At 41.0% G+C, this 16,152-nt stretch overlaps 1 protein-coding gene across 1 annotated transcript in view; it reads left to right on the forward strand.

Moving 5' to 3' along the window:
- agbl4 (AGBL carboxypeptidase 4) overlaps positions 1-16,152 on the forward strand; it is a 440,437-nt gene that overhangs the window by 86,397 nt on the left and 337,888 nt on the right. The window contains exon 4 of the mRNA XM_055642477.1: positions 9,717-9,811. Within this exon, the coding sequence (XP_055498452.1) occupies positions 9,717-9,811 (95 nt within the window). The remainder of the gene's footprint in view (positions 1-9,716; positions 9,812-16,152) is intronic.

The following is a 16,152-nucleotide window of genomic DNA, read 5'->3' on the forward strand; positions in this document are numbered from 1 at the left end:
TGTTGATATGTGTTGTCAATGAGAGAAGGTTTGAATGCGGGGTTGTTCAGTAGTGGGGTTAGTACTGATAAATTATTTAATTTCAAGGATGCTTTTATTTGTTTCCAAATTCTTATTATATTGTGAATAATTGGGTTCTTCTTATATATTATACTATTCAATTTTATCGGTGAGAGCAGGATCGTTCCTATATCGTGCGGATAGCACTCCTCTTTCTCCATTCTTATCCACTCCAACTGCTGAGTGGAACTATCTAGCCAGTATATTATGTTCTTAATATGCACTGCCCAGTAGTAATATATAAAGTTAGGTAATGATAAACCCCCCACTTCTTTAGACTTCATATAAGACTTAATATAGCTGTTCTTACTCACGATTCCCTGGCTTTTGAAATTTTCAATCTTCATTCTTCAGATAGCACAGGTTTTGACCGTGTCGATTTGCCAGCGTTTGGCAGATTCTTTGTTCCAGGATTTCAAGCTCTTATCTCACTCGTAAAGATGCAGTTTTTGCTTTACTGTAACGACAATTTCTTAACTTTCCAATGTACAACTTTTAATTGCCATTACTTCTCGGAGATGTAGAAGTGATATAGCTTACTCGCTGATAGTAAAAACAAATCTTCCAGTCATTATTTCTTGATTGGTCCTTTATTAAAGTAGTACAAAACAAAGAAATTATTCATATCAAGTAGTCCTTATTCCAATACAAATTGTAACTTTTCGTTCTTACTAACTGTTCCATCCAGGTCGTGTCGTGTGGCGTTGTGTGGTAAAAACTGTTGTCTCTTCCATCCCCCAAGGCTAAACTGACTAGCCCACACTCTGTGGCTACACTATCCTCCTCAGATGTAGACACAGCCATCTACGTATCAAATCCCATCCGGAAGCATACCAAAAAGATTCAACTAGACGTCTCAATACAAAATACTTTAATATACTAACAATAACTAACTTAAGCATAAATGGCTCCTACAGAAGTGAAATGTTGTAGAAGTATCCTTCAATAGAATTGGCATCCCTCTGGTCGCACAGTAAAACATCAATGGAATGAGACAACTGAGTGAATGCATGGAATGTAACCCCAACAACCTGGATTCAGCATTGCAAAATATCAAGAAATCTCACAAGCCAAGGTGAGCAAATAGATTTTTATATGCCATACTCCATCAAATGTACCAACAGCCATACATTGCTCAATGCACTGCGCCCTGTCACACCCCCGCAGAAGTCTAAATCAAAACTGGGGTCTTATACTCATATACCAACTCATAAATACCAGCAATAATCCATAGCAGTGACTACAGCCAAAGACATTGCACACAACTTACTAACAAATTTCCCTCACCTGCAGTGGAAGGTCGTCCAAAATCTATGTTAGTAACGGCAAATTATCAGAGGCATCAATGTTTTGCAGTGTTTGTATTATATGCAAGATGCATATGGTTTTAGCAGGTTTCTCTTATTTACCCCACTTCTCTCAACATAACCATATCCTTGTATCTTTCACTTTTTAGATACTAAAGAAGTCTAACATAGTCAAGCAGTGGTTGAACAGTAAAATAATATAACAAATGATATGGCATTACTTAACCTGAAACCTTCAGACATGGTCAGTTACAATTATATATAGAGTGAAAGAGATGAGGGGGAAAGGTTAGTAATACTGGTGCCATTTTCTCAAATCGCACAGTACTCAGATGACACTATAATAGAGCAGAAGGGTGATCTTCGGCTCCTCTCCCTAAATTTAAATCTGAAATAGAGGCATCAGGGACAGATCCTCTATCTCCTATGATTGCCCCACAGGTGGAGGACAGTTGGGGAAATCAGGGAGCTAGAAGGAAGACTCCATCGACATGGGTGCCGAGATTAATTAGGGACTCCAGTAGCGAGAGGATGAAAGAATCCTTCTTAAAGTACAAATAGCTTTTCAGAGGGTGAGATAGGGGGAGAATATAGATGGATTGATCCGGACATGGATAATATTATTATGTCAGAACAATTCACCACGGAAGGGGATGACGGGACTGACATATGATGAACGAATGGATCGACTGGACTTATATTCACTGGAAGTTAGAAGGATGGGAGGGGATCTTATAGAAACATACAAAATTCTTAAGGGAATGGATTGGCTAGATGCAGGAAAAATGTTACTGATGTTGGGGAAGTCCAGAACCAGGGGGTCACAGTTTAAGAATAAAGGGTAGGCCATTTAGGACTGAGACGAGGAAAACATTTTTCAGCCAGAGAATAGTAAGATTAAACGAGAACTTACCAGTTTGAAGTTTGATCTTTATTTTATGAGGAGGAACGTTGAGGGAATACGTGAAGAACCCCGCTACGGCGCATGCGTGTCATTCTTCAAAGCAGCGGTGTGAGGTCACAGATACACTATAATGACCTAAGATAGTAAGATTATTAAAGAGATACCAGTTTAAGATATGACCATATGAGGGTGGGAGCGGAGGGCACGTATTCCCTCAACGTTCCTCCTCATAAAATAAAGATCAAACTTCAAACTGGTAAGTTCTCGTTTAATCTTACTATCTTACTTCGGAGTCACGTGAGTGACTTCGTGAAGATTTCAAAGCTCTGTGACCTCATGCCGTGGAGCGAGTCCATGCTTCACAACTGCCTTGGTAGTTAGGGAGAAATTGTTAATTATATTCAAAACATTCATACCAATTATTTAATGGAAAAGATAAATAATATCTAATTAATTCAAATCATAACCCTGTATTCTTCAGGGATAAATTATCATACAGAACTTAAAATGTTCCCCGAAAACGTTCCCATACTGCTAACTGGTTTGTTATAACATTTCTGAAACGTTTTCTCCGACAACCATCCTGCAATCCTGAGGATTTGGTCCATGGATACATCAAGGCGTCTTGCTGCGGATGTAGCTGCAGCCCTGGTGGAGTGATATTTAAATATGTTATTGTGCACTCCCGCCTATCTTAACCCATATTTCAGCCACCCCGAAATGGTCTGAGTTACACTCTACAGTACAGTTTCTTATAGCTGATTAAACGCCATACCTTGCCTCTGATAGCCTTTGTACTTTCACTGTATAACAAAAACGTGCTTCACTATACAGAGGCGTTTGTCCTCCGGGTAGGCCATCAATTCTATGACCTGCCCCGCTGATCCTGGCCTATTTTGTTTAATAATACGGTCCTGGATCACAAACCCCAAACTTCCTGCCGCCATAGTGAAGCCATCCAGTCTTACTTTTAGCAATAACTGGAGCTTATGCGCTGTGACTAGCGCCATCAGCATTACCATTTCTAGTTAGTTATCCAGATTTAATGCTGTAGCCGGCGACCAATTCCTTAGCAAGATCAAAGCCACACTTACATCCCAGATATAGTTGTATCTTATTTTTGGTGGCTTGGTGTTAACATTTCCTCTTAAAATTTTAACTACCAGAGGATGTGATCCCACAGACTGTCTTACTGTTCCTTGCCACCAATAACTTGACAATGCACTTTTGGCACTATTCACAGTGCTGAAACTCAGTCCTCCATAGTGCAGGCTGGTGAGAAACTCTAGCACCGCCGGAACATCCTTATTTCTGTGGTCCAGAAAGTTATTATGGCAGTAATTAGTCCATTTTTAATATGACCTAAATACTGTTTTTGTGTAGACCTTCTTTGTGCTGCTGTGATCATGTCCACAGTTATTTTGATAGCCCCATGTCCCGTAGCGGTGTTTTAGAGTCTACAACCTACTAAATCAATATTTTCTATGACATGGATAGCTACCTTCAGTTACTGGATGCACCAGCAACTTAGGACTATGTCTTACCGTTATACATGGTTCCAGCACCATGTCCTGTACCCCGGAAAACCATAGTTGGGTAAGCCAATCAGGTACTAAGACATCCCCGATGCCGATTCCTGTTGAATTTCCCTTAGTACCCCAAATTTATAAAGTAGAAAAGGAGGAAATACATAAATGAAAACCCTCCCCTAGTGCAGTGAAACAGCATCTGTAACTTCTGCCTCAGGATCTGGTACCAATGATACATACCTCGGTAACTGGTGATTTAACCCTGGATGCAATTCTAATATCCGGCCTTACATACTTTACTGATTTCAGCAAATACCGTTCTATCCAACATCCATTCAGTACTTTCACTAAATTTTCGTGACCTGGTGTCTGCCACTGAATTAGTATCCCTGGTAGATACGTAGCCGATAACCAAATATTCCTTTGGACACACCATTGCCAAATTGAATTTGCCAATTCATCACAAGATGTTGATATCTTTCCACCCATATGACTTATATATGCCACCACCGAGGTATTATCTATCTACCATCTAACATGCTGCAGTTTCATTCCTGAGCAATAAGATTTTAGCCCATGAAATGCACTTAACATTTCTAACCCTTAGTGTTATGTAGGTTAGCTTCTTATATATTCCATCTCCCCCATAGCTCGAGATGGTATCAGTTGTACCGTAACCAATTGCACTGGCATCTGTTTGTAATAGCACAGACGGGTTGAGAATAACTATTGGGTTTGGAGCAATACTTAACATTGTGTTCCCAACATTGTAATTCTTTTATAGCTTCTATCATTAGCTCCATTGGCCAAAATAAATGGCCTCTATAATTATGAGCCCATTGAACTCTGTGGCTTTCCATATTAGTAAAGTCATTAACATATTAAATGTGTTAATGGTGTCAATTTTGACTTAAGTGGATGGACAATGAATCCCAGCTGTTCAAACAATTGTTTAGTGGCAACCACTGCCTAACATGCCGATTCATAAGTTATTCCCACAATAAGGATATCATCCAACTATGCCATTACTCTATGATTTTGGTGTTGCAGCAGTCCCAACGCTGGTTTAAAATTTTCCCCCCTGTTGGATATTGAATAGCAAGGATCTTAAAGATTAATACTTGCCATACAGTAGCCTGCTGAAAACTTACTCTTTAGCACTGCTAAAAGTATCCATTTTTAAAAATGAATATATTGCACAACATTGTGAAGCATTGATAATCCATAATAATACGGCAACCCCCATCTTTCTTATTTCTAATAAAGATGTTTGAGACAAATCCTGTTGTTCAGGTTTGGTTTATTCCATTACCAGCATGTATATCTGTCCGGTTTATGTTGTACTGGAGGGTTTGTTTGTGTAGAAACTCTATCAGATATCCCTTAAAACTGCTAAGGATATATCTGCCCATAGATATATTACACCAAGCTTCAACATGAAGTTGCAATGTCCCTCCAACTTCCGTGCTCCTTATTAATGCTGGAGCCCCAAATTCACCTACCTCCATGGTTATCGGTGGTAACCAAGTTATTTTCTTGGTTTCATACGCGGTTGTGGAGGGCCTAAAGGTTAATGTTAGGGTAGATGCTGACGTAGAGACTTTTGCATCTTCCACAGTGGTCGTCCCGGGCCAAACCCTAAACAGGACGCTGCTGCTGGGTACCTCGCCCAATTCTTTGTAGTATAATTACAAACACTACCTCTCTTAGGATGCACATAAGGTTAATGTCTTCCCCAGATATCCTTTGGATGCTCTAATCAGCCCCAAAGTCGAGCCTCCTCGTCCAATTCTTTTACCTGTTTAGACAGGTCTCCCCCCAAATAACGGGGTCTATAGCCCTTTGCTTACATAGTATAGCGAACTTAGGGTCTAGAGCTGGCTGAATGGCCCTTCAAACTGCACATTGCAAAAAATAGTGCTAATGGCATCCTTGTGGTCACTAATTTTGTCCACCTTTTCTAACATGCGGGCCAAAGCTGTTATGCCCGCCATGAGACCTTTCAGAGTATTACGGATTTTAATATCCCGACTCCTAACGGCCTTCCCAACATGTCTGCAAGTGCACCTGTAACAATGGCTACATTAAGAGCACCACAATATCCCGGGGTATAAAAGCCTTGCCAACACTTCAGCAAAAATATTAGCTTGAAGTTGATGGGTGGACTCACCGCCATTCAATACTCACAGCCATCCTTCTCGAGATCATTCTCAGTGTGTTTCTGCTGGCAGTACTGGCTCATCATGTTCAGCAGGTTGTTTTATCCCACCCTTCAATAGGGGAAAGTGGCTCCATCACCTGCTCAGATTTTACCCCGTCAGACCTTCCATACCCTCCTCAGAGGCGTCTGACATTTCATGCAGCCCTTATGGGAAACTGCTGTGGGACTTATATTTATTTGCCCACTGTGGCTATCCTCCAATCCCGGAGCCTGCCACTGTGGAGAAATTTCCTCCAGCCACTGCTCCAGCCGACTTACATGCTCTCGGGCACTAGTCGTCGCGGGTGCTTTAATATATGGGACCGCTCCTGCCGACCTTGGTGCTCTCTGGCACTAGTCGCACACGGTATTTCCCGCAGCCGGTCCCCATGCCTACGGGCACTGGTCGCTCCCCATGGTCTCGGTACTCACGGGCACCTCTACCCATTTAGGGTGAAGTTTGGCACTCGCTCCCTTATGGGAGATGCTGGTGCCGACATTCATTGCTGCCTGCTGCTGGTCATTAAGCAGCAGCAATTCTTTTCTGGCAGCACTTCAGCTCTATACTGACATCAGTAGCTGGCTGCCTGCTGTTCAGAACACAGCAGTAACGACCTGTGGCTCTGCCCTGACGTCCTTAGCTGGCTGCCTGCTGCTCTTCAGAATACAGCAGCAACGTCTGGAAAAGAACCAAAGGTAAGGGAAATTTGTTCTTACCTGTGCTGGTTTTCAGCCTGCCGTTTGGGAGGAACGTCCTTCCTCCCGCAGCCCCACGGACCCCGTAGCGTAGGTCCTTGGGCTGCTGTCCCAGATGTCGGCTGACGGCTACGGAGTAGTCCTGCTCTCTTCCGGGTCCTGCAGCCGCTTCAATCGGCTCCGGAGCCGCTAGCGACTGCATCCAACATAGACTCGCCTTAGTCTGGAAAACCCCCGGGACGTGTTGCTTCGCTTCCCGCCCGGCAGCAGTCAATCTTGCCGGTGCGGGGAGCGACGTCGGGCACAGCTGTTTCTCTGCTGCTACTAAAAATAGCCTTTTAGGAATCCTCTCCGGAGGATTCGCGTGCCATCGGCTGCTGCTGGCTGCTGGCTGCCCGCTGTTTCCGCGGTTCTCCCCTCCAGCTTCCCGCAGCTTCTTACATTTCCTACCTGCAAGGTAAGTGGGAAAAATTTTGCAGTCTCTTACCTGCTTCTTTGCATTTCCCTCTAGGGAGACGTCCTCTCCCATGTCTGACTCGCACCATGCGTCTAGCGATATGACACGCATGCGCCGTAGCGGGGTTCTTCACGAAGTCACTCACGTGACTCCGAAGTAAAATTGTGAATCTGTGGAATTCTCTACCACAGAAGGCAGTGGAGGCCAATTCACTGGATGTTTTCAAGAGAGAGTTAGACATAGCTCTTAGGGCTAACGGAATCAAGGAATATGGGGAGAAAGCAGGAACGGGGTATTGATTTTAGATGATTAGCCATGATCATATTGAATGGCGGTGCCAGGTCAAAGGGCCGAATGGCCTACTTCTGCACCTATTTTTTATGTTTCTATATTTGGACGGCATGCATAGTTGTGTGAAATACAGCAGACCACAACAAAAGACAGAAAGTGTTGGAATAATTCAGTGGGTCAGGCCAAACCATATTCAAGTGGGTCAGGCAGCATTCCTGGATAACATCACAGGTGATATTTCGGGTTGAGACTCTTCTTCAGACTTCTCAACCCGAAACGTCACACTTCAATGAACTCCAAGGATGCTGCCTGACCTGTTGTGTTACTCCAGCACTTGTGTTTTTTTTTTGTAAACTAGTATCTGCAGTTTCTTATTTCTACTTCTAGATTAATCCTAGAGTTGTGCGGGTTTGTAGGTTAATTGGCCTTGGTAAAATTGCCCCGTGTGTAGGGAGTTGATATGAAGTGGGATAATATAGAGCAAGTGTGAACAGGTGCTTGATGGTCGGCGTGAACTCGGTAAGTCGAAGGGCCTTACTAAACAAATACTCAAGTTTTCATCAAAATCAAACTATTATTCTGCAAACTATCTATCACCATAATGTGCAATTTCTTTCTGGAGTAAACTAACGATGTTTGAAATTATTCTGGATACACGATGTTAAAAAAAATTGTAAACAATTGGTACAATTGGAGTTTGCACGTTTTTCCGATGGCATATGTCGGTTTGCCCCGAGATCTTCAGTTCTTTCCCACACTCCAAAGAGGTTTGTAGGTTATTTGGCTTGGTATAAATGTAAATTGTCCCTAGTGTGTGTAGGGTAGTGTTAATGTGCGGGGATTGCTGGTTGGTGCGGACTCACTGGGCTGAAGGGCCTGTTTCCACGCTGTATCACTAAACTAAACTAAACCACAACTAATCCTGAATCTAGTTTACAACTGAATACTGCAAAGTGTGGTTCAGGCAGTAGATTCATTGATGAGGATGCCACTAATCTGCTTTATCAAATTATGGCCTTTGATATCCATGTAGATTACTGTTTACTACATAATAATAGTATAAGAGCCACAAAACTGCAGATACTTTATTCTGGAGCAAAAAACAAACTGTTGATTGAGCAGTATTATGAATGTATGAATGGCATAGTTAACATTTGGGTTGAGTCCTTGCATCTGGACTGAGAGGATAGAGGGGAGATAACCAGTATAAGAGATGAGGGGGGTGGGATGAGGCAGGGGATGGCAGGAAATAGCTTGAAACAATATTTCCTTCCTTTGGTGGAAATCAGGTCTATGCACAATATTCCAGGTGTTACCTCAGTGGCCCATATATTTTCTGTACATCCTCATTTATAGATTATAGATATTTATTTTATTGTGTATATTGTGACTATATGACATGATAGTTGTTGGGTCGTGCAACTTAAAGAAAATTGTAGATCTGGATTTTGCAATCAGTGGCAAAGCACTGATACTTGCCCCTTTCCTTGGAGAAAGCTTACCACAACAATCTGATGAACTCCAAGGTCTTTGCTGAAGATTTCTGACATCTGATGAATGTTTTCAGTTTTCTGGTATTCTTGGTGTCCAGCAATTGTGATTTCATCAAGATGGTACAGTAAAGATATAAACAAATTCTCAAACACCAAATATCTTGAACAAAAAAAAGCAGCTTTTCCTTAATATTTAAATGCTCCTTTTTAAGATTAATATATGCACATAAGATTATTAAACTTGAAATATCAGAAATTAACAGAAATAAGCAAGTTGGTATTTTTAAAATTGTATTTTCCGATCGTTAATGTGAGGGAATTATAATCTAAATGCATCATTTTTTTAAAAACCAAAGAAATTGCTAATAATTGAATATAGTTTGGTAAATTATTAGTAACAGCATTCAACAAAGCTTAGGATTTTTCAGCAGACTTTGTAGTTGGACCAGTTCATAATATTTTGGACATTACAATGTATTTATTTTGATCACATTGTATTGCTACTGGTGAAAGAGGATTGAACAACAAAGAGTAATTTAGGGATTTTTATTTAACCTTGCCCGTGTGCAAATCTAACAAAGCAATCAATTCAAGGAAGCAATTGCCTTGCTAATGTTGCAACTAAAAAATCTACGTTTTTCAAATGTAGTGTTAGCTTGATTAGCCTTTCCTAAAAAAATATCTTTAAGATTCCAGTTTGTTGAATAGTTGTATTTTAAAAATAATATTTCATGGAAAAGTATATGTTTTAATCAACATTTTTATTTAATTCCTTGTAGAGGGTAATTTTCAACATTGTCAACTTCAGCAAAACCAAGAGTCTCTACAGAGATGGAATGACTCCCGTTGTCAAATCCACCAACAGATCAAAATGGTAAAAAAACAAAATCATTCTGGCAGCAAAAATGTTGGATTTCGTTTAGCAACTGGATTTCTATAAACATGGGCCTAGGATTGATATTGCTATAATTATTTTCATTTTTTTTCTCTCAAAAATTAAATGTGAAAATCTATGACATTTAAACTGAGGGACAGATGGCGGAAAGTGAAAATCTATGGGGGCAGCATGAGTCCAATTTGTGCAGATGTTGAAATTGCTACATTTCTCAGGGTCCAGTTCATAGGTGTCCAGCATGTCCAAGTAAAATAGATGTTAGGTTTGTAAACTAGGAGTGTAACACTTTGTGAAAGATGTTTTGCTGAAATTGGTGTTAAGTATGGTCTGAGAAATTTGCAGCCACATTCACGGTTTCCAATATCAAGTAGATTTTTCAATTCAAGAGAAGTAAGAGTGCTCCCTGATACTGCTGAATCCTCTTGCATACCCTACTACTTCTTAATCGTGTAGGAAGGTATGACTTGCAATGATAGTGCACTATTTTGTGCAGATTAATTTGGGCTGCATGGTAACGCATGCACAATCTTTGCAGAAGCAGTGATCGGACCAGATGAAAGTTCACCCGTAGGTTTTTAACCTACATTAAGTAGCAATGTTACAAAATTTTGAGATTTAAAAAATCAAGTCTGTAATTTATCCCATCAGATAAAACATAAAAATAAGTTTAATTTGACACCTAATTCACTTTCATATCTCAAGTATTTAAAAAGGTTATGGCCATTTTCATACTTGGAAATTAGCATCTTGTTCCCTATTGATTTTCTATGGACATAACAAAAAAGCTGTGATCGTGTGCAGTCAAAAGCCCATAACCTTCTTAAAAATTAAGAGAACTGAATGAAATTTTCAGTTATCGTAGATTGAACCATTCTGAAACAAATATAACATAATCTTACTTGGATGACCTGAAATTAAAGCATATAATTAGTTAGTTACCCAAGTGTAGCTAATTTCAAACTTGAATTACTAGATCTAAACATCTATCCATCTCTTAATAAATGATTAACATTTTTAAAAAGCCTAAGTGTCCAAATAATATTCATAAATAATTCACAATAAAACATGATTTTTAAATCTCATTTACATTAATTTATAGGCCAAATGGAAGGAATTTAGTGTTCACTTGTTGTAAATTAAAATCATTTTAAATCAGCTTTCTAGTGGGATCCTGTGAACACGCTGGTTTAGAACATTCACATTGCGCTAGATTTGTGCCCTCAAATGCCCAGAAAAATACTGCGGGATATAATGGGCCCAAAATGAGCTACTCGCAGTATTAAACTTTGTATAAAGGGATCTTAAGAAGCCCTTTTTAATGTAAAAATAAACAGCCTACCTATTGTTGTCTGCTCTATGCGACCCTGACGGCTGCCGGTGGTCGCGGGTTTAGAGATTGATTTTTAAACTACTATAACTATTATACAAGGCCTTTAAAACTAATAATAGCTTTTGCAACGGGGTCTTCCAGCGATTTTTCATTAATAATTAACTAGGCTGAACATCTTCGATTGGAACAGCCTAGGTAAAATCGCGTTTTAAACCCGCCCCCCTCTAAGCGGCGCCAAAATCGCGCACACCCGCAGCGACAGATTTTCAGCGACGCTTCAGGTAGGCTTTGCAACATGTTCAAGAAGGAACTGGCTTTGCAACATACCTACATTAAGCTTAGTGACAATTTATTTTGGTTTTATTTAATTTAATTCAAAGTCTAAATGCCTTTTGGAAATACTGTCATGCATGTAAGAGTTGGAATGCCACATTACAAAACTTCGGTCAAGTTGCACTTAGAGTAACATGCAGTTCTCATCACCACACTATGGTAAGGATATACCATAGTTAAGATAGAAAGGGTGTGGCGAAGAGTCAAAATATGTTACCTGGATTGGAGGGCTTTAGTAATCAGGAGAGATTGGATATGATAGAAAAAGGACACAAAGTGCTGGTGTAACTCAACGCATCTTGGAAAACATGGATACGCATTATTTCAGGTTGGGACCCATCCATCCAACACATCATTCCAACATTTCTAGCACCTTCAATGTGATCGAACTAGCAGTCACATCTTCCCATTCATATCCTTTTCGTTTTGCACAGAGACCGTTCTCTCTGGAATTACTTGGTTCATTAATCCCTTCCTACACAAACCACCTCTACCCCAGGTACTTTCCCTTGAAACCGCAGGATATGTAACACCTGTCCCCATACCACCTCCTGCATATCCATCCAACGACCCTAGCAACCCTTCCAGGTGAGACAGTGGTTCATATGCACCTTCTCTAACCTCATCAACAACATTCAGTGCTCCTATCCAACAAACACCCCAGCCCTTTCCCCCCCTCTCTTCCCTGTGTTCCACTATGATGTACACCCATTCTCCCTCAACCCCACTCCCATTTATAACCAGTCTGAAGAAGTATCCTGACCCAAAATTGTGCCTATCCATATTCTCCAGAGATGCTGCTAGAGTTACTCCAGCACTTTGCATATTTTTATTCTAAACCAGCAGCTGCAGTTCCTTGTCTACATTGGATAGGATGGATCTGATTTCCCTAGAATGAAGGAGATTGAGAGGTGACATATATAAAATTATGAGAGACACAAGAAAATACAGATGCTGGAATCTTGAGGGAGTCCATTGTGTTGAACTATAGTGTGATTCCAACAAGTTTTCACTTTGATTCCTATTGACCAGTTTTATGATGACTATTTAATGCTACATCAAAAACTGTCATGATTTCAAGGTCACTCAGTCTTCCATAGCCTCTGGAATTCATCTGTTGGTGTACACGTTTGGCAAATTGCTTTCTTTGAGGTCTGGAATTGTCTTCCTGACAAAATGGTACTAATGGCTTCATAATAATGATTTTACTTCGGAGTCACTTGAGTGACTACGTGAAGAAGCCTGCTAGGACGCATGCGTGTCATTGTGCTACACGCATTGCGAAACGTCAGACGCGGTGGAAGGACGTTCCCGCGGCGGCAATTTAAAAAGCCGCTAATGCAGGTAAGGTTTTACTCTGCGGTCTTTTGCCTTTTTGCCCACTACAGACGGAGAATGGAGAAAGGGAAAAAGACAACGAGGGCTGCGACGAAGCTGGTCAGGGAGGACCGCGGAGCAGCGACAGCCAGCAAAAGCAGCCGTCGGCACTGAGATCACCCGTAGTGGGATCAGCTGTGCCCTGTGTAGCCGCCGCGCCGGCCAAATCAACGCGGCCGGGCGGCAAGGCAAAACACAAAACAAACAGAGTCGTGGACTCGGAGGAGTCCGACTCTGATACACCGCGGGAGGCCAGCGACCGAGAGCGCTGGACCCGTATGGAACGGTGTCTGGAGCATCTGCTCCAGCGTGACCGGCTCCGGGATTTGGAGTCAGGCCACTGTGGGCCCTATATCAAACCCACAGCAGTACCTTTCCAAGGGCTGCATAGTGTCTCCACCTTATCGGAGGGGAGCACTTCAAGTCAGTTCTGGGATGACTTGGAAGAGGGGTCCGCGGAAGAACATACAAGTGTGCATGGGGTGCAAGAAAAAGAAAACTTGCTGGATATGGTGGCAAATTTCATACAGCCAGAACAAACTGGGGCAAATCTGGAGCCAAAGCTTGCTGCCAGTATTGACTATATGTCACTGAACCAGTTACAAGAACAGGCTGTAGTTGATACGACAGGAAGACATATGGCACCAGGCAACTGCATTTCCCTAAACGTCCCAATCATCAACAGCTGCATCTGGAAACACATCGGACCAGGGGTCAGAAGTATGGACGTGAAACTTCAAAAAGTCCTAAAATTGCTGACTGCAGGAATAACAGCATTTGCCCGCACCGTGGACGACAGGCTTATGTCCCAAGACCAACAGGACGCGCTGGCACTGTTCTGCAACACCCAGCACGAATTAAACAGCATCAGAAAAAGTGCCATACAGCCGACACTTAATCCTAAATTCGCGGGACTGTGTAAACCTGGAGCCACCAAACCATCCATTCTCCTGTTCGGAGGCAACTTATCGAAGCAGGTAAAGGAGCTAGACGAAGAAGCAAAAACTTTGGGGTTAATAAAAGGAACAACCCACCCTGCAAAAACCCACCACAGCCTATGACAGCACCCCTACGCACCCACCAGCGGGACTGGTGAAAGCTCGAGGGCACGGCACTCCAAACATGAGTCTTTTTTAGGCCATGGCCCAGGCCGGCCTTCCTGGAAAATGCGGGGAACCCCAACAACACCAGCAACCAACCCGAAAAACCAAGCACCAGCACAACGGCAACGGAAGAACTTCAGGAAGAAGTAGTCCTGCCACTGGTAACAATGGAGGTAGGTGGGTCCGGTTCCCCAAATAATATGGGAAGCATGGAGGTTGGGGGAAGACTATACTGGTTTTTGAATGCATGGAGCATGCTAACAACCGATACTTACGTCTTAAGCAGTATCCAGGGATATACCATAGAGTTTATACACGAAAACAGCCCTCCAGTTCAACATAAACCAAACCGAGAGTTTGTGCTCTCTGATAAGGAAAAAACAGAAGCACAAGTTGAACTGGAGCGGCTTTACATAAAAGGTGTAATTGAGCAAACGCGACACGAACCATTAGAATTCGTGTCCAATATATTTACCAAAACCAAAAAAGATGGTGGTTGTCGCATCATCATAGATCTGACAAAATTGAATACATTTGTACAATATATTCACTTTAAAATGGAAACCTTTGTTACTGCTAAACAACTAATTTCCAAAGGGTACTTCATGGCTAGCATCGATTTAAAAGATGTTTACTATTCAGTACCCATACGAGGTGACCACAGATGTTACTTAAAATTCAACTGGATGGGACAACGCTGGCAATATAAAGCACTGCCAAATGGGCTAACATCAGCCCCCAGGCTGTTCACAAAAATCTTGAAACCATTTGTGTTAATAAATTTTATGATTTCAATAACGAATCATGTGCAATTATGTTAACACTATTCCTCCCACAGTCAAGGCAGACGTGTGCATGGACTCGTTTCCACGGCATGAAATCACAGAGCTTTGAAATTTTCACGTAGTCACTCACGTGACTCCGAAGTAAAATAGTAAGATTAAACAAGAACTTACCAGTTTGAAGTTTGATCTGTATTTTATGAGGAGTTACGATGAGGGATTACGTGCCCTCCGCTCCCACCCTGATCATATACTTAACTGGTACCTCTTCTCTAATCTTACTATGTTTAGTCATTACAGTTATCTGTGAATTCACACCGCTGCTTTGAAGAATGACACGCATGCGTCCTAGCGGGCTTCTTCACGTAATCCCTCATCGTAACTCCTCATAAAATACAGATCAAACTTCAAACTGGTAAGTTCTCGTATAATCTTACTATTAATCAGAACAGTAAATTGGGTGTTACCAAATGATATACATGATATTATATTTGGCCCGGTAATAACTAGGTTTATTTGTAATCCTACAATATTTCAAAGAAAGTTATCATATAACTGAAGAAGGGTCATGACCTTAAACATCACCCATATATTCTGTTGGTTTAATTATGCCTAGTGTTAGGCTGATTATTCACTGAAATTAAAAAATTATGACGAATATGTGATGTGGTACAAAATAATTACTTCAGAAAACAGATGTATATGACCAAGGGTTAAAGTAGTTTATGGACTGTTCTCAGGAATGGAACCCTTCATACCGAGTAGTATTTCACGTTCTTAAAAATTGTGTGTAAAAGAAATGCAATAAACAATTGCAAAGGCATTGTTTAGCAACAATTTAAAATCCATTTTAAATTGCATTGTGAAGTTAGCAGCCACAACACAAACCTTTTTTAATTGGGATATACTATCCTTGTGCTCAACAGTTTTGTGTCAAAACCAACATAGAAATATTTATCTCACTTAAAATATAAAATGGTGATTTATGTCAATCGAGCATCAGTACCATTTTTTTCAAAAGCAATTGGATTTACATGGCACTGGCAGTGAATCTTTCAAGCAAATTGTTCCATATAAGATGAAAAATGTATATGAATGGTAATGGGTTATGTAGCTTTATTAGTGACTCAGAGCCTAGAGGAATGAGTCCAAATCTTACCAATGCATTTAAATTCAGTTTAAAAAAGCCTGAGTAATAAAATGCTATGGTCAGTAAAAGTGCCCATTAAATTGTCTGTCAAATTGCTGTTTAAAAATGTAACTGATACACAAATGGTCTTCAAAGAAGAAAACTTACAAAGCTTTGTATTTTCATTACTCCAGTCCTTACTCTACAGAACGTTTTTCCTTCCATTATTTATTATGAATAAGAATATGTGTGTTATGATTGTGTTT

This window comes from Leucoraja erinacea, chromosome 10 (assembly GCF_028641065.1).
Source record: "Leucoraja erinacea ecotype New England chromosome 10, Leri_hhj_1, whole genome shotgun sequence".
Classification (NCBI taxonomy): Eukaryota; Metazoa; Chordata; class Chondrichthyes; order Rajiformes; family Rajidae; genus Leucoraja; species Leucoraja erinaceus.